The sequence below is a fragment of the Heptranchias perlo genome, chromosome X, assembly GCF_035084215.1.
Source record: "Heptranchias perlo isolate sHepPer1 chromosome X, sHepPer1.hap1, whole genome shotgun sequence".
NCBI classification, from domain to species: domain Eukaryota; kingdom Metazoa; phylum Chordata; class Chondrichthyes; order Hexanchiformes; family Hexanchidae; genus Heptranchias; species Heptranchias perlo.
The window spans coordinates 8,371,642-8,396,831 of record NC_090370.1 but is presented as its reverse complement, the minus strand read 5'-3'; the positions used below and the strand labels follow the sequence as shown (position 1 = coordinate 8,396,831).

At 44.5% G+C, this 25,190-nt stretch overlaps 1 protein-coding gene across 5 annotated transcripts in view; it reads right to left on the bottom strand.

Moving 5' to 3' along the window:
• asic1b (acid-sensing (proton-gated) ion channel 1b) overlaps nucleotides 1–25,190 on the bottom strand; it is a 626,564-nt gene that overhangs the window by 142,077 nt on the left and 459,297 nt on the right. The window contains exon 1 of one of the 5 annotated variants that reach the window (XM_067976673.1): nucleotides 17,758–18,324. The exons of the other annotated variants lie outside the window; for them this stretch is intronic. Within the exon in view, the coding sequence (XP_067832774.1) occupies nucleotides 17,758–18,321 (564 nt within the window). The 5' untranslated portion in view covers nucleotides 18,322–18,324. Of the gene's footprint in view, nucleotides 1–17,757; nucleotides 18,325–25,190 lie in introns of those variants that run through there. 5 annotated transcript variants of the gene reach the window in all.

Here is a 25,190-nt window from a genome sequence, read left to right as displayed (position 1 = left end):
CTAGACCCTAAGCTCTGGAATTTCCTCCCTAAACCTCTCCGCCTCTCTCCTCTTCTTTAAGACACTCCTTGAAACCTACCTCTTTTATCTCAACATCTCCTTATGTGGCTTGGTGTCAAATATTGTCTGATAACGCTCCTGTGAAGCACCTTGGGACATTTTACCGTGTTAAAGGCGCTATATAAATGCAAGTTGTTGTTGTTAATTGATCTCTGTATGAATCTAATGTTTACCTAAAACATTTAAAATTTGCAGCCTTAAAGGCATCATATTTTATATGGCATAATGTTCTTGACCTCACAAAGCAGCACATCTTCTGACTGAGATCTGCTAGCAAATATGAAAGAGTCTTGGATCTGGTGTGCGTCACTGTAGATGTCAAAGTTTGTTACAGATTCAAAACAATCTTTAAGAAAAAGAGAAAGAAACCAGAAACATACGAGCAGGTATAATTAACCTCTAAAATTTACAAGCAACTACAATTACCCAAAGTTGTCTATTTAAAGAAGACTTGGATTTATAGGGCGCTGATTCACAACCTCAGGATGTCCCAAAGCACTTCACATTGAATTAAGTATTTGTGAAGTATTTGTAAGGGATATGGGCCAAAGGCAGGTATATGGAGTTAGATCACAGATCAGCCATGATCTTATCAAATGGCGGAGCAGGCACGAGGGGCTGAATGGCCTACTCCTGTTCCTATGTTCCTAAGTTTGGTCACTGTTGTAATGTAGGAAACGCAGCAGCCAATTTGTGCACAGCAAGGTCCCACAAGCAGCAATGAGATAATGATAAGGTAATCTGTTTAAGTGATGTTGGCTGAGGGATAAATATTAGTGCTATGGGATTATTTACATCCACCTGAGAGGGCAGACAGGGCTTCAGTTTAACGTCTCATCCAAAAGACAGCACCTCCTCAGTACTGGAACTGTCAGCCTAAATTATGTACTTAAGTCACATAGAGTGGGGCTTGAACTCATGACCTTCTAACTCAGGCAAGAATACTAACTGCGGCTAATAACTGTGCAAGCCACTTTTCTACAGGGCGTACTGGAGCCTTAAAGTGGCCTGAATGGGGCAGGTCAGGTTAAACGTAGCTCTATTTTAGCAGCTCAACATCACAATCACGCTCCAAACCCTGAGCTAACTGTCACAAAATCATCCAGGGCACTAAATAAGACAAGCAACAACAGTGCCAATATTAAATATAAGCTCCTGATTTCAGGGGGAAAAAAATACATGTGTACCTTCCCCACAGGCTTTCATACTAAGACTCCAGTTGCCTTTCTCAGCTTTTGTTCTGTATCAAAACTTAATGAAATCTCCTGATTCAGATATTTGTCTTTAGTGGCCATATCTCCCTGGGCTCAACATTTAATACCATCCCTGCATGCGAAGACTGTTCTGGGGGATTGAACTGTATTAATTTTAATGCATTGCCCATCACGTTTCAGGGAAATAAATTCAGCACAACAGCGGCAAGCTATAAACCATTACATTTTGTAAACAATTTTACAACACCAAGTTATAGTCCAGCAATTTTATTTTAAATTCACAAGCTTTCGGAGGCTACCTCCTTCCTCAGGTGAACGATGTAGGAGGTAGCCTCCGAAAGCTTGTGAATTTAAAATAAAATTGCTGGACTATAACTTGGTGTTGTAAAATTGTTTACAATTGTCAACCCCAGTCCATCACCGGCATCTCCACACCATTACATTTTGACAGCTGAGCCTGTCCTGTTCGAAACGTCCACTTCCAATCTGGAACACAGGTTTAACAAGAGGGTGGGGTCCACTCACTGTTAATACATATGTAAGGAATCTTACAACACCAGGTTATAGTCCAACAAATTTATTTTAAAATCACAAGCTTTCGGAGATTATCTCCTTCGTCATCTGACGAAGGAGATAATCTCCGAAAGCTTGTGATTTTAAAATAAATTTGTTGGACTATAACCTGGTGTTGTAAGATTCCTTACATTTGTCCACCCCAGTCCATCACCGGCATCTCCACATCATGTTAATACATAGCGTGAGCATTCCATTGATTTTTCCAGTTTAATAAACCTTCAGGGAGCCACATTGATTCATTCATTTCATTTGCTGTTTGTGGGACCTTGATGTGCACAAATTGGCTGCTGCACTTCAAAAAGAAAAGCACTTCATTGGCTGTGATGCGTTTTGGGATGTCCTGAAGGTGTGAATGGTACTTTCTTTAATAAAGTTCTTTCTTTATAAAACTGAATCAAGAAATCCAGAATCGAAGTGTCCTTAGGTGATAATTGGCATATTTCTATGTTCATTATTTGTACTGAGATTGTAAATGCACACATTTACAACTTAGCTGCACTTTGTGCAGAGGAACTAACTCTTATCTGATTATTCTGAAAGAGAACCTCACTACATCATGTGCCAGTGGTACATTTAGGGACTTTCTCTGTGGGAATTCTAACCTGAAGCCTTTGGCCTGTACATAGAACATATAAGAGCAGGATTAGGCCATCTGGCCCCTCGAGCCTGCTCCGCCATTCAAAAAGATCATGGCTGATCTTCTACCTCAACGCCATTTTCCTGCACCATCCCCATATCCCTTTAATGTCGAGAAATCTATCGATCTCTGTTTTGAATGTAGACAATGACTGAGCCTCCACAGCCCTCTGGGGTAGAGAATTCCAAAGATTCACCACCCTCTGAGTGAAGAAATTTCTCCTCATCTCAGTCCTAAATGGCCTCCCCCTTATTCTGAGACTGTGACCCCTGGTTCTAGACTCCCCAGCCAGGAGAAACATCCTCCCTGCAAATACCCTGTGAGAATTTTGTATGTTTCAATGAGATAGCATTGGAGACCTCTCACCGTGACCTCAATGTGCAATTTTTCACTGCCACTCAGAAAAGCGTGAGAGCTGCCCAATGTTTAGTTTGTTTTCTTCGGTCGTTAAACTTTGATCAACTCAACTTGATGGGGCGGAGAGGGGACGACCCTCATTTGACAACAAGCGTCATGCTATTCTTGAAGCCACTCCTCAAGCTGAGGTTTGAGCTGACGCTCTAGGCGAGGTATCTGTCACTGCCCTTCTCTACGGAGACTTTGCTTTTAGGGAACCATCCAGCAGCTGGAGTGTGATGGAATACTCTCCACTTGCCTGGATGAGTGCAGCCCCAACAACACTCAAGAAGCTCGACACCATCCAGGACAAAGCAGCCCGCTTGATTGGCACCCTAAACATTCACTCCCTTCACCACCGGCACACTGTGGCTGCAGTGTGTACCATCTATAGGATGCGCTGCAGCAACTCGCCAAGGCTTCTTCGACAGCACCTCCCAAACCCGCGACCTCTACCACCTAGAAGGACAAGGGCAGCAGGCAGATGGGAACAACACCACCTGCACGTTCCCCTCCAAGTCACACACCATCCCGACTTGGAAATATATCGCCATTCCTTCATCGTCGCTGGGTCAAAATCCTGGAACTCCCTTCCTAACAGCACTGTGGGAGAACCTTCACCAGACGGACTGCAGCGGTTCAAGAAGGCGGCTCACCACCACCTCCTCAAGGGCAATTAGGGATGGGCAATAAATGCTGGCCTCGCCAGTGACGCCCACATCCCATGAACGAATTAAAAAAAAGCTGCTTCAATGACTGACGCCTGAATGAAGGGTGTTGAAATAGCAAGTTCGTTGATGGGAGTTGTCGAGCACAGCGCTACTGGTATCATTGTGCTTTACACAGTGAACATTAGGACTGCGAATAATGTTCTTTTTTTCCTTCAAAGCTTTTCTTTAGAGGTATTGGCTTCAAGGCAATGGGATCTGTTTTCTCCCTCTTCTCCTGAAAGCATCGACTCTTTGCTGGAGTAGATCTGTAGAGGGGGAGTCAGTTGCTATCTGGAACCATGCACATCTGGCCATTATTCATGTGTGAGACTTGACACTGAGGGCAATTTTTAAAAAACTGTAATTTTATACGTTCAGACAAAGGACACCAATCCTCACGAATTGAAATCCTTCTCTTCTTTAATTTACATCCAGTGACAGCACCAAGCACTCTCTGTCAAATATGACACAGGTAATGAGGGTTCCCTTATATATTTCTGATATGTACCTCAACCTCATTCTTAATATGGCACTCTTTTTGTGCCCTTTCGGTAGTCGGCTTGCCTCAGTAGTAACGCTCTCACCTCTGGGTTAGAAGGTTGTGGATTGGAGCCCCACTCCAGAGACTTGAGAACATAATCCAGTTCAACGTTTCATCTCAAAGACGTCACCTCTGCCAATGCAGGCCCCCCTCGGTACTGCACCAAAGTGTCAACCTGGATTATGTTCTCGAGTCTCTGGAGTGGGGTTGCTGTTTGTGGGATCTTGCTCTGCACAAACTGGCTGCCGTGTTTGCTGACATACACTTCAAAAGTGATCTGTTCATTATGAATTGCTTTGGGACATGCTGAGGATATGAAAAGCACAATATAAATAAAACGAGAAATGCAATGAGAAAGGATTAATTAACAATCTTGTTGTGCGGGGTCCCTTAGGGAAGAGCGACCATAACATGATAGAATTCCTCATTAAGATGGAGAGTGAAGTAGTTGAATCCGAAACTAGGGTCCTGAATCTAAATAAAGAAAATTACGAAAGTATGAGTTGTGAGTTGGCTATGATAGATTGGGGAACTTTACTAAAAGGGATGACGGTGGATAGGCAATGGCTAATATTTAAAGAACGTGTGCAGGAATTACAACAATTATTCATTCCTGTCTGGCGCAAAAATAAAACTGGAAAGGTGGCTCAACCGTGGCTTACAAAAGAAATTAGGGATAGTATTAGATCCAAAGAGGAGACATATAAAATTGCCAGAAAAAGCGGCAAGCCTGAGGATTGGGAGCAGTTCAGAATTCAGCAAAGGAGGACAAAGAGATTGATTTCGAGGGGAAAAATAGAGTATGAGAGTAAACTAGCAGGGAACATAAAAACTGACTGTAAAAGGTTCTATAAATATATCAAGAGAAAAAGATTAGTGAAGACAAATGTAGGTCCCTTACAGTCAGAAATTGGGGAAATTATAATGGGGAACAAAGAAATGGCAGAACAATTAAACACATACTTTGGTTCTGTCGTCACAAAGGAGGACACAAATAACCTCCCAGAAATGTTAGAGAACCAAGGGTCTAGTGAGAGGGAGGAACTGAAGGAAACCAATATTAGTAAAAAAATAGTGCTAGGGAAATTAATGGGGCTAAAGGCTGACAAATCCCCAGGGCCTGATAATCTACATCCCAGAGTACTGAAGGAAGTGGCCCTGGAAATAGTGGGTGCATTGGTGGTCATCTTCCAAAATTCTATAGACTCTGGAACAGTTCCTACAGATTGGAGGGTGGCAAATGTAACCCCACTATTTAAAAAAGGAGGGAGAGAAAAAACAGGGAATTACAGACCAGTTAGCCTAACATCAGCAGTGGGGAAAATGCTAGAGTCTATGATAAAAAATGTGATAACAGAACACTTGGAGGGCATTAATGGGATTGGACAAAGTCAGCATGGGTTTATGAAAGGGAAATCATGCTTAACAAATCTACTGGAGTTTTTTGAGGATGTAACCAGTAGAATAGATAGGGGAGAACCGGTGGATGTGGTGATTTTGCATTTTCAGAAAGCTTTTGATAAGGTCCCACACAAGAGGTTAGTGTGCAAAATTAAAGCACATGGGATTGGGGGGAATATACTGGCATAGATTGAGAATTGGTTGATAGACAGGAAACAGAGAGTAGGAATAAACGGATCTTTTTCCAGGTGGCAGGCAGTGACTAGTGGGGTACCGCAGGGATCAGTGCTTGGGCCCCAGCTATTCACAATATATATCAATGATTTGGATGAGGGAACTAAATGTAACATTTCCAAGTTTGCAGATGACACAAAGCTGGGGTGGAATGTGAGCTGTGAGGAGGATGCAAAGAGGCTCCAATATGATTTAGACAAGTTGGGTGAGTGGGCAAGAACATGGCAGATGCAGTATAACGTGGATAAATGTGAGGTTATCCATTCTGGTTGTAAAAACAGAAAGGCAGATTATTATCTGAATGGTGATAGATTGGGAAAAGGGGAGGTGCAACGAGACCTGGGAGTCCTTGTACACCAGTCGCTGAAAGTGAGCATTCAGGTGCAGCAAGCAGTTAGGAAGGTGAATGGTATGTTGGCCTTCATTGCAAGAGGATTTGAATACAGGAGCAGGGATGTCTCACTGCAGTTATACAGGGCCTTGGTGAGACCACATCTGGAGTATTGTGTTCAGTTTTGGTCTCCTTATCTGAGGAAGGTTGTCCTTGCCATGGAGGGAGTACAACAAAGGTTTACCAGACTGATTCCTGGGATGGCAGGGCTGATGTATGAGGAGAGATTGGGTCGACTAGGCCTATATTCACTAGAGTTTAGAAGAATGAGAGGTGATCTCATCGAAACATATAAAATTCTAACAGGACTAGACAGACTAGATGCAGGGAGGATGTTCCTGATGGCTGGGGAGTCCAGAACCAGGGGTCACAGTCTCAGGATACGGGGTATGCCATTTAGAACCGAGATGAGGAGAAATTTCTTCACTCAGAGTGTGGTGAACCTGTGGAATTCTCTACCACAGAAGGCAGTGGAGGCCAAGTCATTAGATGTATTCAAGAAGGAAATAGATATATTTATTAATGCTAAATGGATCAAGGGATATGGGAAAAAGCGGGAACAGGGTACTGAGTTAGACGATCAGCCATGATCATTTTGAATGGCGGAGCAGGCCCGAAGGGCCGAATGGCCTACTCCTGCTCCTATTTTCTATGTTTCCATGTTAACATATTTCTTTGTTTCAAAATGGGACAGCTGAATTAATAGCAGCTAGAGTACAAATCTGGGTCAGTGTGTGGCTCTGTACACGAGTAAAGAGATCACAACTGCCAAAGTTTAATTCAGTTCTAATGCTTAAGAGCCGATACAGAAAGACAGAAGAGGAGACTCGCTTCTTTTTATGTCTGAACTTAATTTGAACCCATGTCCCAGAGTTGAAAGGAGAGTGTATGCTGGCACACAGTGCCCACCTTGGCAATTAATGTATTGTGACGGTGGTTTTCTGTCGTTAATACCACACTTGATGAATATTTTTGGTGTTTGTGATGACGTTGCAATTGAGAACAGATGGAGCAAGAGAAAACAGTTCTCAGCAACGGCACTGGAACAGTCTGCAACCCGCACACGGTATAAGTCACAGTTAAAATCCGCATATTACCTTCTAATTCTTACAGCATCACTACTTTAGCCATGTAATACATAAAATATATTACAGGCCCACTGAACCTGGTTTGTCAAGTGAACCACGACTACCACTTCTGAATTTGCCAGCTCAGGCATAAATCCGATTGTGTGGATTACACTGTGTATCTTATATAATGTTACAGATTTATGTAGGACCCTGGAAGATGTTGCTCATTCACAGTAATTTGCACATCAGCTGTTACTTCCTCAGTGAGCTCAGTGAGGAATGCACTTACAATACATCGGTGGTCCCAGGTTTGATTGCTGGGCTGTGGTGAGTTCTTAACCAGGGTGGCAACAGTTAACTTCAGCACCTCTGGACTGTTCACTATGTTAGTAACCTCCTCAAGAAAATTCAACTCGATTAGTCAGACATAGCCTACCCTTCAGAAATTCATGCTGACTCTCTTGATCAACTCATACTTGTCCAAGTTCTCACTTACTCTGTCCCTGATGATTGATTCCAATAACTTCCCCACGACTGATGTTAAACTGATGGGTCGGTAGTTTCCTGGTTCCCCCACCCATCTTAAATAATGGAGTGACATTCACAATTTTCCGATCTAAAAGGCACAATTCCAGAATCTGGAGAGCTTTGGAAAATTTATGACTAATGCATCTGCAATTTCCTCACCTTTTTTTTAATATCCTGGGGTGGAAACCATCGCGTCCTCAAGATTTGTCTATCTTAAGTCCCATTATTTTCTCCATTACCATTTTTTAAAACTTATATTAAATCCAATAAGTTCCTCCTCTTGACTTATTTTTGGGTTCCCTTGTACCACTGGTATTTTGTCCTCTATCTCCATTATGAAAACAGATACAATGTACATTTTTTTAACAAGTTTGCCATTTCCTTACTGTCCATTATAGTCTCACCTACATCTGCCTTTAATGAGCCCACATTCCATTTTACCACACTCTCTTAATATATTTATTAAAACTTTTACTGTTAGCTTTAATATCCCTTGCAAGTTCTTCTTTTCATACTCCCTTTTTGCATCCTGTATTAGTTTTCTTGTATCCCTTTGTTGCTTTTTATAATTCACCCAGTCTGTTGGATTTCCACTTTCCTTTGCAATTGTGTAAGCCTTTTCTTTAAGCTTGACACTGTCTCTTTCCCCATTTGTTGACTAGGGGTTGCCTAACTACACAAGTGGCATCATTGCCTTTTAGGGGTGTTGACACCCACCTCCAGGCTCACACGTGAAGAATGACCACACATGAATGAATTGGAGGGCAAGCGGTGTCCAGGGAACCTTACCTCATCATTGGGCTCGGTCTTCAGGATGAGAGCAAAATTGTGGGCGAAAGAGCCTTATTTGGACCTAAAATAGATATTGTAGCCAACATGTGGTGAAATTGGGCAGTATCAACTCTATCTGCAAACCAGAAATCTGCAGCATTGTCATCTGGGATTTCAAACTCCGCGATTTCATATCGTTCACCCATACACTCCGGGGGATTAGTACTACAAGCATATCCCCACAGCATTTATATCACTTGTGGAGCTGTCGGGATTTGGCTGGCAGCCAGGTCTTGTCGTGATTCTTACATTAATATGTGAACCAAAGAAGTACAGCTAGGAAATGCACTAATATGCAAATACTTGGAGCCTCAAAATGTTTTGCATATATTAGAATTTTCGTACAGGATGTAAAGCCAATTGTATCCTTCATAAAGTCCGCACGTGCGATGATGGTAAATCATATTTTTTTCCCAGTTCTGGGGCCTGCAATGGAATTGAATCCATCTACGTGACAGAAATTTTGAACTGTCTTAGCTCAGTTGCAAGTGGGGGAAAGTGATGCAGTTGAAGGGGATCTCCTGAAGCTGGGACTGAGGCACGTTTGCAGGCAGCGTACCTCACCTGGGAGCACTTGATGCTGACACTGAGTGCAAATAGGTGGAAGAATGTTATATTCCCAGCACGGACATCCACCATTTTTGATGAGCACAAAATTGCCCCTCACTCCTCCCCCTACCTCCAAAAAATAAAATATATAACTGCAACAAGTCCCATTAATGGGCTTTACCATGCCCTCTCAGGTGGACCTAGAAGAGCAGGAGCGTTCTCCACCCATGTCCTGGTCAATATTTATCCCTCAACCAACATGGCTAAAATACACATTATCTGATCGTTATCTCATTGCTGTTTGTGGGATCTTGCGGTGCACAAATTGGCTGCCGCGTTTCCTACATTACAACAGTGACTACACTTCAAAAATACTTCGTTGGCTGTAAAGCGATTTGGGACGCCCCGAGGTTGTGAAAGACGCTATATAAATGCAAGTCATTCTTTTTGTCTTCAAAGGGGAGGTGGAGGTTTACAAAACAGGGACTAAAAGGCACAAAAAAAACATCGAGGTACATCCCTACAGACATATTTTTCCAGGCACAGTCACGCTTTTGTTAAATTTTCCAAGTGGTCTAAAATAAGGGAGGTTTGTTCCATAGCAGGTCCAGACACCTTGAATATCAATGGGATTGGTCAATGGTCACTGGTTTGCTCACAGATGTTACTAACTAAACAAGTGTTAAATGCACTGTTCTGAGATGTTCTTTAATTTGTAGTCAGATGAACAAGGATTACGGATAATAAAAAAGTTTGGAGTTAAACGGGTAGGCTGTACATCAGATGCGTGATGTGGATTAATGCATTCCTATCTGTGTGTATGATTTTCCTATTGCTGTTAACTGGGAGTGTCTATTTATAGGAACATAGGAACAGGAGTAGGCCATTCAGCCCCTCGTGCCTGCTCCGCCATTTGATAAGATCATGGCTGATCTGTGATCTAACTCCATATACCTGCCTTTGGCCCATATCCCTTAATACCTTTGGTTGCCAAAAAGCTATATCTCAGATTTAAATTTAGCAATTGAGCTAGTATCAATTGCCGTTTGCGGAAGAGAGTTCCAAACTTCTACCACCCTTTGTGTGTAGAAATGTTTTCTAATCTCACTCCTGAAAGGTCTGGCTCTAATTTTTAGACTGTGCCCCCTACTCCTAGAATCCCCAACCAGCGGAAATAGTTTCTCTCTATCCACCCTATCTGTTCCCCTTAATATCTTATAAACTTCGATCAGATCACCCCTTAACCTTCTAAACTCTAGAGAATACAACCCCAATTTGTGTAATCTCTCCTCGTAACTTAACCCTTGAAGTCCGGGTATCATTCTAGTAAACCTACGCTGCACTCCCTCCAAGGCTAATATGTCCTTCCGAAGGTGCGGTGCCCAGAACTGCTCACAGTGCTCCAGGTGCGGTCTAACCAGGGTTTTGTATAGCTGCAGCATAACTTCTGCCCCCTTGTACTCTAGTCCTCTGGATATAAAGGCCAGCATTCCATTAGCCTTATTTGATTTCATTAAGGAATTTGCCTCAGGAGTCTTGGGCTCCAGCACTGGCTCTTCCTCCTGTGAAGTACCAGAATGTTATGTCATTGCGGAAGTGCTCTTCACTGACTAACAGAAAGAAGGCAATTGCTTCAGGTGTGATTGATAAGATTGCTTCTGCTTGTCAGGAAGCAGAAATGATACCCTTGCCTGAACTAGCATGTTTTATAGCACATACAGCTTTCAGAGTCTCTCCAGTGATCTGCTCCAGCAATCAAATCTCAGTTATTTACTTCCACAACCAAAAAAAGAGATACCCCCGCTGCTTTAAACATGTCAACACGCTATAAAACACCATAAAATGCTGCTCGGGGGAGTGAGACTAGGTGGATTGCTCTTGCATAGAGCCGGCACGGACTCAACGGGCCGAATAGCCTCCTTCCGTGCTTTAACCTTTCTATGATTCTGTGCTAAGAACTATATTCACTTTGCAGTTTTCACTTTTAGAGTTTTCTTTGCCTCTGAACACATAAAACTTTCAATGCTTGGAGTCAACATTAAGCATTCCCAGTTCAGGTTTAGCATCCTCACAAGGCAAGTAAAACTCCTTTCACTAGACTCCACCCTCAGAACAGCCTCCTTTACTGGACTAGTGTGTGTTATTTTTTGTTGTTAATGTTTATTTTTTTTTCAGTCGACCATAGATCCATATATTCTGGGCACCACACTTTAGGAAGGATGTCAAGGCCTAGGAGAGGGTGCAGAGGAGATTGACCAGAATGGTACCAGGGATGAGGGACTTCAGTTACGTGGAGAGATTGGGATTGTTCTCCTCAGAGCAGTGAAGGTTAAGGGGAGATTTAATGGACGTGTTCAAAATGTTGAGGGGTTTTGATAGAATAAATAAGGAGAAACTGTTTCCACTCTCAGGAGGGTCGGTACCCAGAGAGTTAAGATAATTGGCAAAAAAGCCAGAGGGGAGATGAGGAGAATTTTTTTACCCAGCGAATTGTTATGATCTGGAATGCGCTGCCTGAAAGGGTGGTGGAAGCAGATTCAATAGTAACTTTCAAAGTGGAATTGGATAAACACTTAAAAAGGAAAAAATTGCAGGGCTATGAGGAAAGAGCAGGGGAGTGGGACTAATTGGACAGCTCTTTCAGAGAGCCGGCACAGGCACAGTGGGCCGAATGGCCTCCTTCTATGCTGTATGATTCTATATCAGCCATGAACCCCCTACCCCCTGAGTGAGACTCACAACTTACTACCAGATTCACAGTCATCTAGCAATGGGCGTAAAAATGCCCAAACTCATTTTCTGTGGGATCCTATAGCCAGCGCTCTGGGCAGGACTTTAACCCAGGTGTTGCATGTGAAAGGACAGTGGGCCGACTCACTGAACCATCCAAACCCGAGACAGACCATCTCGGACTAGACGTGGGGTAATATAGTATGATATTCCTGTTGTCACTGAATGGGTTTTGGATGAGTGTCGGGTCATTATTCAAATGAGATGCAGAAATAAATTTCACTGCGATTATTAGATGAGGTGAACCAATCACCAACATCCTCCCCGCCTCTTCACTCCACCAATAAACACATTCAGATGTCAGTGGTTACGTTCCTGTTTCCGTGTTTTCCCAACCCTTCCCCCCTTCAATCCTGAAGTTGTTGACCCAAGCTGGGACATCAGCTGCCCTCCAGTACCTCACCCACACGGCCATTCTTGATGTGTGAACCTGGGCAGTGAGCGTTAGCAGGCTATTTAACCATGGGGGGAATGGGGAGAATCATATCCTGTTGTCACCCAAAGCACTTTTCAACAGTGGGGCAATGGATAGCAGCGGGAACCGTGGCCGTATGTTCTCTCTTCCTAACCTGGGGGAGGTGAGGCCAATTGTAGCATCCTTATTGCTGCCTCGGCCAAGAACAGCCAACTCAGACCTTCTGGTCTGTATGGCTTGATAGTCCACCAGCTGGTGCCTTTACCCGCTTGTCTATCTGGGTGCTGTGTGCATGTTTTAATGGGTGATTTACTGAGTAAGATTGCTGAATTTCCCATTTTCAATCGCGCTGTACAAATTATAGGAACATAGGAACAGGAGTAGGCCATTCAGCCCCTCGTGCCTGCTCCGCCATTTGATAAGATCATGGCTGATCTGTGATCTAACTCCATATACCTGTCTTTGGCCCATATCCCTTAATACCTTTGGTTGCCAAAAAGCTATCTATCTCAGATTTAAATTTAACAATTGAGCTAGTATCAATTGCCGTTTGCGGAAGAGAGTTCCAAACTTCTACCACCCTTTGTGTGTAGAAATGTTTTCTAATCTCACTCCTGAAAGGTCTGGCTCTAATTTTTAGACTGTGCTCCCTACTCCTAGAATCCCCAATTACAGCTGCTTAAGGTTTCGCATTCAAGCGCAAATGATATAAACCATTGGGATTTAAAATTAACAGTAAGCTGTGGGATAATTTGAAGTGAGATTGCGAGTGTATTCACTCATCACACATCATTTGTTGTTTACTGCTTCCCCTGACAGATAAACCAGATAAAAACATTCTCACAGGGCATATCCCACCACTCCAACTCTCTCATATATCACACCCTGCGCACTAATGGTAGCCCTCTCAAAATATATCTCACTCAGTAATACCAATGTCACATAAAATGACTGAGCTATAGTGTGCAGCTCATTGTCACACTCTTGTTCTAAGAGTTACAGCTCAATGACACATATAGCAAACTCTCAGGTCTTCCTGAGTCGTTCAAAGTACTTCCCGCGGGGCTTCTAAAGCAATCATATTGAGAGAGTCAACTGTGCAACAAAATCGCATCCAGCCTTTGTTGCAAGTTCCATCAGAGGGTATCTTGTTCACAGTTACTGAATCCGTCTTTCAAATTGCATTGCCTCAATTTTCCTTGCTTCTCTCCTGAACTCGTGCTTGGGTCCAGTTCCATGGGCACCAGGCTCCGGAACCTCACCCAAGTGAGCGTTCTTCACGCCTGAGCCTAGATAATGAGCGTCCGCCGGATATTCGGCTGTAAGGAAGATTACAGCCAAGCCCGATCACCCTTCCCCTTCTGGACCCAATTGTACCATTCCACTGCTGCCGTGATTGACGGCCAATTCAGCACAGACCAGGACGTGAATCTGGAACCTTCCTGGTTTGTGCAATTCACACCTATGCCAATTTTTCCTTTAGATTTATATGTTTTTAAAAAATGTATTCCACCTCCCCTCAGGTCACCCATCAACTCAACCATTTCTGAGCTGACAGGACAATCAGACAACCTCCCCAGGCTTGGCTGGAGCAAATCGCTAACCCTCCCTTGCTCTCTGTGGGAAAGTGCTAAGACTCGACCAAATTGTAAGACTGGAAACCTATTGTCGCACGAGGGAATCTGAAGGATGAAACCATGCCCTGTCACTCGACATCACACCACTGAACTGTAGAACGTTTGATTGCAACGCTCTTGAATCAACTTAATAGGCAGGTGGAATAAATATGACATCTCAGTCTGGCCTTTCACTAAGTAAGTCAGGTAACCAATGACGACAGGCAGAATGGAGGCTCTCCATGAAACAATGAACAATGACAGCAGATGAGGAGAAAGACGTCAACTCACCGATCATTTTTCAAGGAGCTGAATGCTTCCATTTTCAACAAGCCTGCCCTGCTAACAGTACACAGCCAATATCACTAAAACATGAACTCACTGCTGTTTGTGGGACCTTGCTGTGCACAAAATTGGCTGCCGCATTTCCTACATTCCAACAGTGACTACACTTCAAAAGTATTTCATTGGCTGTAAAGCACTTTGGGACATCCCGAGGTCGTGAAAGGTGCTAAATAAATGCAAGTTCTTTCTTTCTTTCCAACTTCTCCAAGACATCCACAACATGTGGGAGACATGAAGACACCCCTAGCATGCTCTTAAGAACAAGCATCTGTTTGTTGTTCACTTAATTGGGACGCAGAGTAGGCTGGTTTACACCCCCTTTATTAGCCCACTGTGGCTCTGCAGAAGCTCTCAGTATGGCTCGAAACTCAGGCTGGTGCTTTAATTGACTTTGAATTTTGTTTTAATTAGTTTTTCAGGATACTTTAATGACTTTATAATTTTACTCAAATCTCTATTTAATGATTCTGTTCTGTGGACTTCACTCATGGAAAGCGATTTTCTTCTTTCTCCCGATGAAAAGAAAAACCATGAATTCCGGGTGAGTACAAGGGCCCGGTACACTTGGGGCCTTTGGCGGTCGGTGGGCACCGCAGGGACTGGAATGTGTCGTGGGTGTCCATGTTATTATTTTGTTTGATAATCTTCCTTTATAGTTACGATTTTATTCGTTGTGCCCCTTTAAAAAGGGGGCACATTTATTTGGTTTTTAGTTGAGGACACTCCCAGTGTCCCCTTACTGACTATTTTAGAAAAGGCATCTGAGGGAGGAAAGATGGGTTGACATTTTATCGTGAGGGAATTCTGGTGACGGATCACGCGTCAAATGCTAATGTGCCTTTCCTCTTTCAGGCGCCGATCGACCTGCTGCATTTTTCCAGCACTTGTAAGTCCTGTTGCAGGAGGCGACACAATTCTGGGACCGTCTCCCAGGCAAAGCACAGCCTCCTTACGCACTGCTCCGCAGAGAACTGCAGGTACATTGTCCAGGCTGTGTGCTCCAGTATGTTCGAAGCTGAGCAATGATTCCCCCCTCCCTGCCCATTTAGATGACTAACTCGTAGCTGATTCACTGATGACAAAGCTCACAGCAGCCATTGTCATCTTGTCCCAGTTTACAGCAGCATTCATTACTTTATGTAAGCTTACAGTAAACTTTTCACCCTCCCAGCGCTCCCCCGCTTCCTTTCCTGAAGGTGGGAACTCTTGCTGGAGTCACTGGGTAGCGATCAGGAGCAGGACCTCTGACTGATGGGGGGAGGGGTGGGGGAGAGGAGGGGTGCCGAGGCCAATTAACGGGTCCCAATTACTGCCCCAGCAGAAATCAGCAACTCACTGCAGACCGGAGATCAAATCTGGGACTTTCTTGGTATGTAGGGCTCAGCACCGCACCGAGAGGCACACTTTGTCACCAAGCCACCGAACCTTCGATGTTGGGCCAGCTTGCAGCGATGTTGATACCCTGTGCACACTTATGGGCATGTTTGCTCAGCTGCCTAGGCCCTAAGCTCTGGAATTCCCTCCCTAAACCTCGCTCCCTCTCTCTCCTCCTTTAAGTCGCTCCTTAAAACCCACCTCTTTGACCAACCTGTCCTCATATCTCCTTATCTGGCTCGGTGTCAAATTGTTTGACTACTCTCCTGTGAAGTGCCTTGGGATGTTTTACTCTGTTAAAGGCGCTATATAAATGCAAGTTTCCTAATAGAAGGCATTTGTGACCTTTTGCAATGTGGCAGCAATCCAATTCAACCTTCCAAGTTTGTCAGTTCCAAATTCTAACCTGGCATTGACCATATCACACAGCAGCCAGCAAGAAGCACACCGGGTTCCAGCTATACTGATTTTGCCCGGTCAATACTATTGACCTTATAATAATTGCATGCACATCTTATCAGATATGCATGGCACCACACCGTTTTCCCCAGCACCATCACAAGATCGCTTAAAGAAGCCAGCATCACTTTCCACCTTATTTCTGCGGCGTTCCTTGGTTCTATCTGAAGATCACAAGGTCCTAAAACAAAACATTTTGTGGCTCGGAGTTTTACCTCCGACCCTACAAACGCATCAACAAAATAAAAGCTCGTCAAAACCCTCAGAAGTCGAGGCCAGGCTGATATATTTACTGCAAAGATGGGCTTTTGTCAAATATGCTGCTCCGAAAATGTTCAATTTGAACACTGGAGCTCATACGTCAAAGTGACAGCTCGTCCAAGCAGTACAAACACAGTCTTATTGGCCTCTGTTCTTCGAAATGGATAACAAGACTCAATGCCAATGGAAAATCATGTTCTACATGACCGAATTTCTTTTTTGACAAAAAAAATCGACTGTTAATGTGCAGTTTCTCTCAGCGTTGCTGTGGGAGAGAATGACAGCTAGATAAAAGCATGGCTTGGGCATAGACGTGACTACAGGATCTGTTAACAATTAGCTGTACAAATGAGTGACTAATCTTCTTCACAATGCGTAGGTTGTTAGCCTGTAGCCTTCCCTATACTTTGATGTTGATACAGTAATGCATTCAGTCCAATATCTCTGAGGCAAATTAGTTACTGGGCCAGAAAACACGTTAGCTGGTCAGCACCTCCACATGAGAAAGGGCTACGTTTTATTGGGCTTAAATTGATAATGAGCCAATATCACAGTTACCGACCTTCAGGTGTTACGAGGAGTGCAATGTTATGAACACAGGACAAGTCTGATTCCAAACCCATCAAAAGACAGAAAGAAAAAAAAGAGAAAGAACTTGCATTTATATAGCGCCTTTCACAACCTCAGGATGTCCCAAAGCACTTCACAGCCAATGAAGTATTTCTGAAGTGTAGTCACTGTTGTAATGTATGAAACATAGGTCCTTTACACAGTGGCTTGTGTAGTTTTTTATGTATAGATAAAATTTGCATGTTTGAGACAAAACACAATAAAATTTATCTTAAAATGGAAGTGATCAGCATTAAAAAAAAAATAGATTTTGACGTTTTGACAAAGTTGATTTAAATAACTCGGAGATATGGCAGAATAGGCAAAGAATCTGAAGAAATTCATTTCCACACACACACACATATATATAGCTATATATATCACTTCAGATTATACATAGTTTGAACATATCTTGTGGTAGCACACGCTTGCTTCACCCTATCCTGAGACAATACATCTAGTTCCCCACTTTTGTGCTGTTTTCTCAACTGAATTCTTAAGGAGAAGGATAAAACAACTTCAGAGCTTTCTCACTGGCAGAGTCTGTGGACAAAGCGCTCCAGGGGGGCTTTGGAAGACTCGAAGGTGACTGCAGCGATGAACCTCAATAACTCATCAGAGTTAACAAGTTCAAGCCAACTGAATGATTTTGGTATTAAACACAACTTTTGTCTGCTTGACATTCACATCTCAATATTCTGATAGATCACATACACCGAGAAGCAGCCAAGAAAAACGTAGGGGACTTACGGTTGTAAAGTTCTGCGGCCCACACAGCCGGCCCCGAAACCTGCAGTCGAGGACCATGTCCTCAATCTGGTGACCTAGGCGGTTGAGAAGTTTGAACATGACGTTCTCTGTTGCTCGTGGTGGCAAAAAGTGCGAGAAATCCAGTAACTTTTCAAACCATTTCCATCGCTTGTCCTTGAAAATCTCCCTGGCCGTCGGGTTTACGCTCCGACTTTCATTCAGGAGACCGAGCCAGTGGCCAGTAAGGTAGACGTCTGACTTGGTCATCCTTCTGAGAATCAGCATATTGTTGTTGCAAATTGTGACAGCAGGAAACGAGAGGTTCTTAGCCCAAATCATGTGGAGTTTTGTGTGGACTGGGGTGGAGAGCAGATACCTAATCCTGTTGGAGGACCATGTGCAGAGTAGTCCAAATGAGACGAGCAAAGCTATGAGCCATAGTGCCCGACGCTGATAGGAGAGACGCTTGCAGAAGATGTATTTGATCCCATGGAATTTTGTGTGCTCCAGGAATGGGTCGGTGACTTCATTCAGAGAATGGTCACCCTTGCAACCGAGGCCCATATTATCCTGCTACTGTTAACTACAGCAATGGACCATTGCCATTATTCAAGCCCTTCTTACCTTGACAACGGCTGTTGGTTTCTTTGAAGAACAAGAAGAGAGAGAAAGAGTGCTCGCAAGCTTCTCTGGCAATATCCACTGTGTGTGCATACTCCTCGAGACTGCTGGAGACTGAACAGCTCAGCCTGCAGCTCAGTTGCAGAGTAGGTGCAGAGCACTGAACAAAAGCCCCCAATATAGGATCCTGTATTATCCTTCTTTGTCCTCTCTCAAAGGCCCAAGGCAGACACCCTACCCTGCACTCTTCTTTGGGATGTCCCTCGCCACTCCGACATACTATTTACAATCCACTGATCTAAGGAAGAAAGGGGTTGGCAGCAAAACAAAAGCACAAGGGAGAGCAGCTCCCTCTGGCAACCAAGTTCTGTACTTGCATCAGGGAGACAGACTGTATAGGAAGCAAGACTGGGAGGAGACAGGCAATCGGCCAATTAAAGGTACTAATGAGATGCTGGCCAGAGCTCTGAGCAAGCTGGAATGAATGACAGGGAGTCATAGCGACAAAGCTGCTATACAAACAGTGATTAAGACTCTCCAATAAAAGGCTGCTTAAATTAACTCAGGCGACTCAGTGTACACCCACAGCAGTCCTGTTAACACTCTCCCTCCTGTCCTTCACTCAGCCGTTAGCCATTTGGCTGCACTTTGTCAGAATCATGACAATCGATTGTTTACTGGAACCACATATATCAACCCAATATTTAACCCTCTGATAACAGCAGTAGCATTTCAGTGTCACGTCTACCGTAACAGCAGATTTCATTTTCTTTGGAGTGCACTCATGTCTCAGTATATATCTCATATACTGCATACTGTTAACATTTGATTTCATTTAAAATTCAAGGTATACATTGAGACTTCAAATCGTGCCACGTTGGGACGTACTAATTATATCTTGTGTTGAGTTGTTGACACTATCATGGCACTATGGTGGCTCAGTCAGTGAGTACGTAGCACAGCCAGGTCCTGTGTTCAATTCCCAGTCTTTGCTGACTTACCTGATGGCAGGAGATACTACAATAGGTTAAGGACGGGGGGGAATTGGCTAGAGGTCCTCACTAGCTGGGATGTGGAGACGAGGACAAAATCAGCTCTCGCCGTGATGGTCAAATCCCATGGCTCATATTTGAATAATAGCCACCTGGGCAAGGCCCTGGAGGTGCCCAGTCAGTGCCTGTTGAACCATCCCCTACAAGGTGTCAATGGCTTTGAGATAGGGGGAAGGGCACTTGACAAAAAAAACTCTGGAGGTCTCATTTTAATTGCTAAATTTATTTTTATTCTCTTCATTCGAATTTTCAGATCCAGCTTTAATTCCACCCCCCTCTCTACTTGAAAAGCTTTATCAGCACAGGGAAGGTCCCCTGATTGGGAATCACTTGATTCTTTTTTTGAAGGCGGGGATCTCGGTTTCTATTCACTTTGCTGGTTTTCCATTCACGTGTGTCCATTTCTTGGCTGGGAGGGCAGCCGAGACGTCTGCCCCTCCAGCACTCCTGATGCTGTTGACCGTGTGGGCATGGCGGGAGAAGATGCTGGGGACAGTATCGAGAGTCGTTCTGGGAGGCTCACGAGCGGCAAGTCGGGCTCCAACCTTTGTAGCCCTATCTCTGCCACCACGAGTGAGGCTCGACGCCGGGGAGTGGGGTCTCACAGGATTTCCCCCACAAAGTCTATGATATGACAAGCATGAGCGGAATCAGGAGAAAACAGTGCCACAGAGATGCAGAGTAATGCTCCCTCCACTCTACCAACTCATGTGCTTCGGTCTCAGATCAGTGCTCCACTGCACCAGCGTGCTATTTTATCCTGTGCCCTCTCCGAGCGAGCTCGCCAAACTTGTGCCAATTTAGGGACAGATTTGCTGCCCACTAGGAACTCATATCACATTGGACTCTCCCAGCCAGCGGACAAGAGGAGATATTCATCCCACCTGGACTTTGAAAAGGATGCTCCTTTAAATTTACTGACGCATCCGACTTGCCTTTTTTGTTTTTCCTCCTCCCTGATCATTTGACAGCAAGAGCACTTTAACTCGACACACATGAAATGCATGACCAGAGCAAATGGATCAATGCTTAAGCTGGCAGATCAGGAACAGTAACAAGCAAGTATGGTACTTAGAAGTAGACGGGGGAAAGGGAGGAGGACAAACTGCTAAACAGGGGGTACCTCAGGGCAGTTCAATATTATCTCCCAGCAGGCAAGAACGAAAAAGATATTGACTCAAACCATATGTGGAGAACAATGTAGTGGATATATAACAGGTACAGAAAAAAATCAAATGCACTCTGGAGCGCATATGCCAGTAACCAAATGATTCATCTGCCTGGATTACTAATGGTCGTGCGTGATTGTTATCAACAGCTCGGGACCTCATAGATGTGTAACTTGTTAATGATGTTGGACTCTTAACTTCTATAGATTTGTATTTCAAATCATAACAGGAATATTTATGCCGCAGTGTTTTGTCGCTATGTTTTATTAATGGCCGTAGATTTTTCTTTTACAAGAGGTAACACTCCTTTATTGTGTCGATGACACCTTGCTGACATGGCCATTCTTCATGTTTGGGCCCAAACAGCGATTGGCAGCAGGATATTCAACTGTGAAAGGCATCACAGCTGAGCCCCGAGCCAGTCCTGGCCCAATTCGTACTTTCCAGCAGGAGTCACTGGATAACGACAGGAGTGGAAACCCCTGCTTGAGCTTCCACTTCCTAATCCAGGGGTGCAGAGGACAATTGTAGCACCCTGACCGCTGCCCGAGCAGACAGCAGCTAATTCAGCACAGATGGAGGATTGAACCTGGGGCCTTCCTGATCTGTGTGGCTCAATTACTCACTGGATTAAACTCACTGAGCAATTGGGGAAGCCACTTTTTAAAAATTCATTCTCAGGATGTGGGCGGCGCTGGCAAGGCCGGCATTTATTGCCCATCCCTTGAGAAGGTGGTGGTGGGCCTTCTGCTTGAACCGCTGCAGTCCGTGTGGTGAAGTTGCTGTTAGGAAGGGAGTTCCAGGATTGCGACCCAGCGACGATGAAGGAACGGCGATATATTTCCAAGTCGGGATGGTGTGTGACTTGGAGGGGAACGTGCAGGTGGTGTTGTTGCCATGTGCCTGCTGCCCTTGTCCTTCTAGGTGGTAGAGGTCACGGGTTTGGGAGGTGCTGTTGAAGAAGCCTTGGCGAGTTGCTGCAGTGTATCTTGTGGATGGTACACACTACAGCCACTGTGCGCCGGTGGTGAAGGGAGTGAATGTTTAAGCATCATAGTGGACACTTGGCAAACCCCCCACAATGGTAAGTGAGTGCCAACTTTTCCAGTCACATGGAGGTGTGCCCACCTGCCCCATGAAAATTAGGTGCCCTCCCCATTGAGTGCACCAGCGGGCATGATCCCGGTGCAACTGGAAGAATCACTCCCTGAGGAATTTTTTTTGGGGGGGGGGGGGGGCCATCGTTTCTTTTCTTTGGTTGTTAATGTTTGGGTTAGGTTTCCCCCTCCCATCTCGCCCCCAGTTAGTCCACCTCACCATGTACCATCTGAGGGTAGGAGGGAAACCGAACTTTTCATCATTGCCTGGCCAAAATCAGCAGGAATTCCCATCATCATTGGAATTCACCAGCTGTTTGACTTCTGTGGCTGGTTAAATGATTGAGGGGGTCTTGGGGCTTCACTCAACCCAGGTTGAATATCCCTCTCCCTAGCTGAGGAGCAACATGGTTAATTGTAGTGTCACAACTGGCTCAAATCAGAAACTCAAAACAGACCGGGGACCGAACTTAGGACCTCTTGGTTGGGGTAACCAGGGACAGTGAACTTGCCAACGAAGGCAATGGGGGAGAGGAGGACTACACTCTGACAATGGCCACAGTAGCAGTTTCTCTTATATATCTTTTAACCAGGACAGAAAAATACTAGGAGATGTGGTAAACTAGTTTTTTTTTGAGGTGGCGGGGTTGGGTGGGGGTGGGAATGTCACGAGTAATGATTCAAGAATCATGGGGGGACGTCCAGAACAAGGGGGCATAACCTTCAAATTAGAGCTAGGCCGTTCAGGGGTGATGTCAGGAAGCACTTCTTCACACAAAGGGCAGTGGAAATCTGGAACTCTCTCCCCCCAAAAAAGCTGTTGAGGCTGGGGGTCAATTGAAAATCTCAAAACGGAGATTGATCGATTTTTGTTCAGCAAGAATATTAAGGGCTATGGAACCAAGGTGGGTAAATGGAGTTAAGATACAGATCAGCCATGATCTAATTGAACGGAACAGGCTCGAGGGGCTGAATGGCCTCCTGTTCCTATGTTCCTAATAACTTGAAATTTTTAAGTAGTTTTCTCAAGGTGAATGAGATTCAGTAATCAGTCTCTGTATTGTTGTAACCATCAGGTAATGGATTTAGTGCAGCGATATACTGTGCGTTTACCAGGGCAAATGAGGACAGCACTGCTGACTGTCACCACAGCGTTGGCAGTCGTAATCCTCTGCCGTTTGGCACTTTTTCTGGTGTGACCTCTTCGGGCCTAGCAAGATACAGTGAGCTCAGGCCAGAGCTGTCCCACAGCAGCGTCGAGTAAATTAAGAAAAGACTCACTCACTCCTCAAATCGCTCAGTGGGGACCCTGACTGAGCCACAAAGACCAGGAAGATTGTAGGTTCGATCCTCAGTCAATGCTGGATCCGTTGATTTTAACCAGTACAGTGGTAGATTTGCTCTGATTGCCTCAGCACCCCAGCCTGGGCTAGCCAGCCAGGGTCCCTGCGCTTGGTTGATAGCCACTGACTCCTGCTGCATGTGGGCGGGCTTCGGGTGGGGACAGGAGCGGGGCTGTGCTGCGACGCACTCCACGTGCGAATAGCAGGCTGACTTTTACTCTCGGGATTCACGCGGTGATTGGCAACTTGGGTAAGCCCGTGCCCCTAGCAAAAAGTCAGAACCTTCAGGAGAGGAGGGGAGAAAATTGGGGACAAACATATTTTAAAAAGACAAAGGGAAACTGGGAGAATATAGAAATATTCAAAGAAAGTTTTATCCTGGGGAGAGGGAGGGGGAATAACTCCTCAAATGTCTGATCTTAAAAAGGGGGCTGTGCTATCTTGCAAGACAAAAAGTCTATGAAATAAAACTGCTTTATGTAGTGTCTGTATTTGAGTCATGAACGATGAGTTAAATCTGAGGATGTGATATATCAGACAGCAATATAGCAGGGGAACATGCTTTCGGTGCCCATCAGAACACTGAATGAGTCAGAGCCTAGAGTGTCTTTCAAAGCATTGAGTGAATCAGGGACTGAAGTGCCCATCAGTACACTGGATGAATTAGGGACTAAAAAATGGAATCAGAGCACACATCAACCTTTCAGTCAGAACCATGAGGAACTGACACTTGAATCATGATTGATGGGTAGATAACATGATAAGGACAGCGCTAACTGGGAGGGTTTAATTTTCAAGTCTGTTGGTCATTTTCTTCAAGGGTCTGTAGAATCTGAGAGGAAATCACTTGCAATGGATGGACGTGAGGAGAGAGAGTGACAGGTAATTCAGGAAGAACATGGTTTCAGGTGGAGACGATAAAGTCTTAGAATGACACGGCGACAAGAGACTTTAAACAAGATGGCGGCGGTCACAGCGATACTCGTTATAAGGGATGGCCCTGGAGTGTTATAGAACTGTTTCACCTCTGACTAAAACCTGGAACAAATTCCGGTAGAATTCATGGGACCACTCCGATGCAAAGCTCAAGCCAGCATTACCAGAGAGAAAAGAACTTGCATTTCTATAGCGCCTTTCACGACCTCAGGACGTCCCAAAGCGCTTCACAGCCAATGAAGTACTTTTGAAGTGCAGTCACTGTTGTAATGTAGGAAACGCGGCAGCCAATTTGCGCACAGCAAGATCCCACAAACAGCAATGAGATAATGATCGGATCATCTGTTTTAGTGATGTTGGCTGAGGGATAAATATTGACCAAATAAGACGACTTTGACGAGAACAGATCGATAGAATCTTACAGCACAGAAGGAGGCCATTCGGCCCGTCGTGCCTGCCCCTTATTTGGGCAGCAGTGTTTTGGCCTATTAACATTTTTAGATTGTCAACATCTACCTTCTGAAAACTAACAAGCCAGTGAATTTTTGGTGGCTTTAAGTTATTGTAACTTTTGATTTTGACCGCTGTCCTACGCTATTGCATATTTACACTTGAATCTTACTTTGTCAGAGATACACCCTGGAACTAGTCAGGACTGACCCTTAAAGACTCAATTCGGCTTCTCCGATGTCTCAGTTGGACTGATTTGAATTTTCGGCAGTGTCATAAAATGGTTGATAGTGAATTGGCCGCCCGACCGCCGAAAGTTAAAAACAGCCCCCGAGACTTAATCCAGCAAGTCGATGCCTGGCCTGTGCGAATATAACTTACCTCATCTGGGTTTACAATGGCCCTGAATGAGGACGAAAATTCAGCCTGAGTCCTTATCACTATCCATCAACCCCTGCTAGAAGCTGAGTGAGGGTTCAGTTATAACATCCCCCTTGGATTTTTTTTATATTCCTTCATAGGTTGCAGGATTTGAATTTATGACTACCAAGATTATTAATCTAGGCCTCTGGATTACTAGTCCAGTAACAGAACCACTATGCTACCGTACCCAAATACATAGAACAGTCCCTCACCAAGGAGCCAACACCTCAGAGGGGAGAAAATTGGCAAGAAAAATATATAAGAATGCCGAACTGTCAAAAATATAAGTCAACTCCATTGCAGGGACGTTATCATCAGAAGAATTTGTTTGCATCAAGGAAC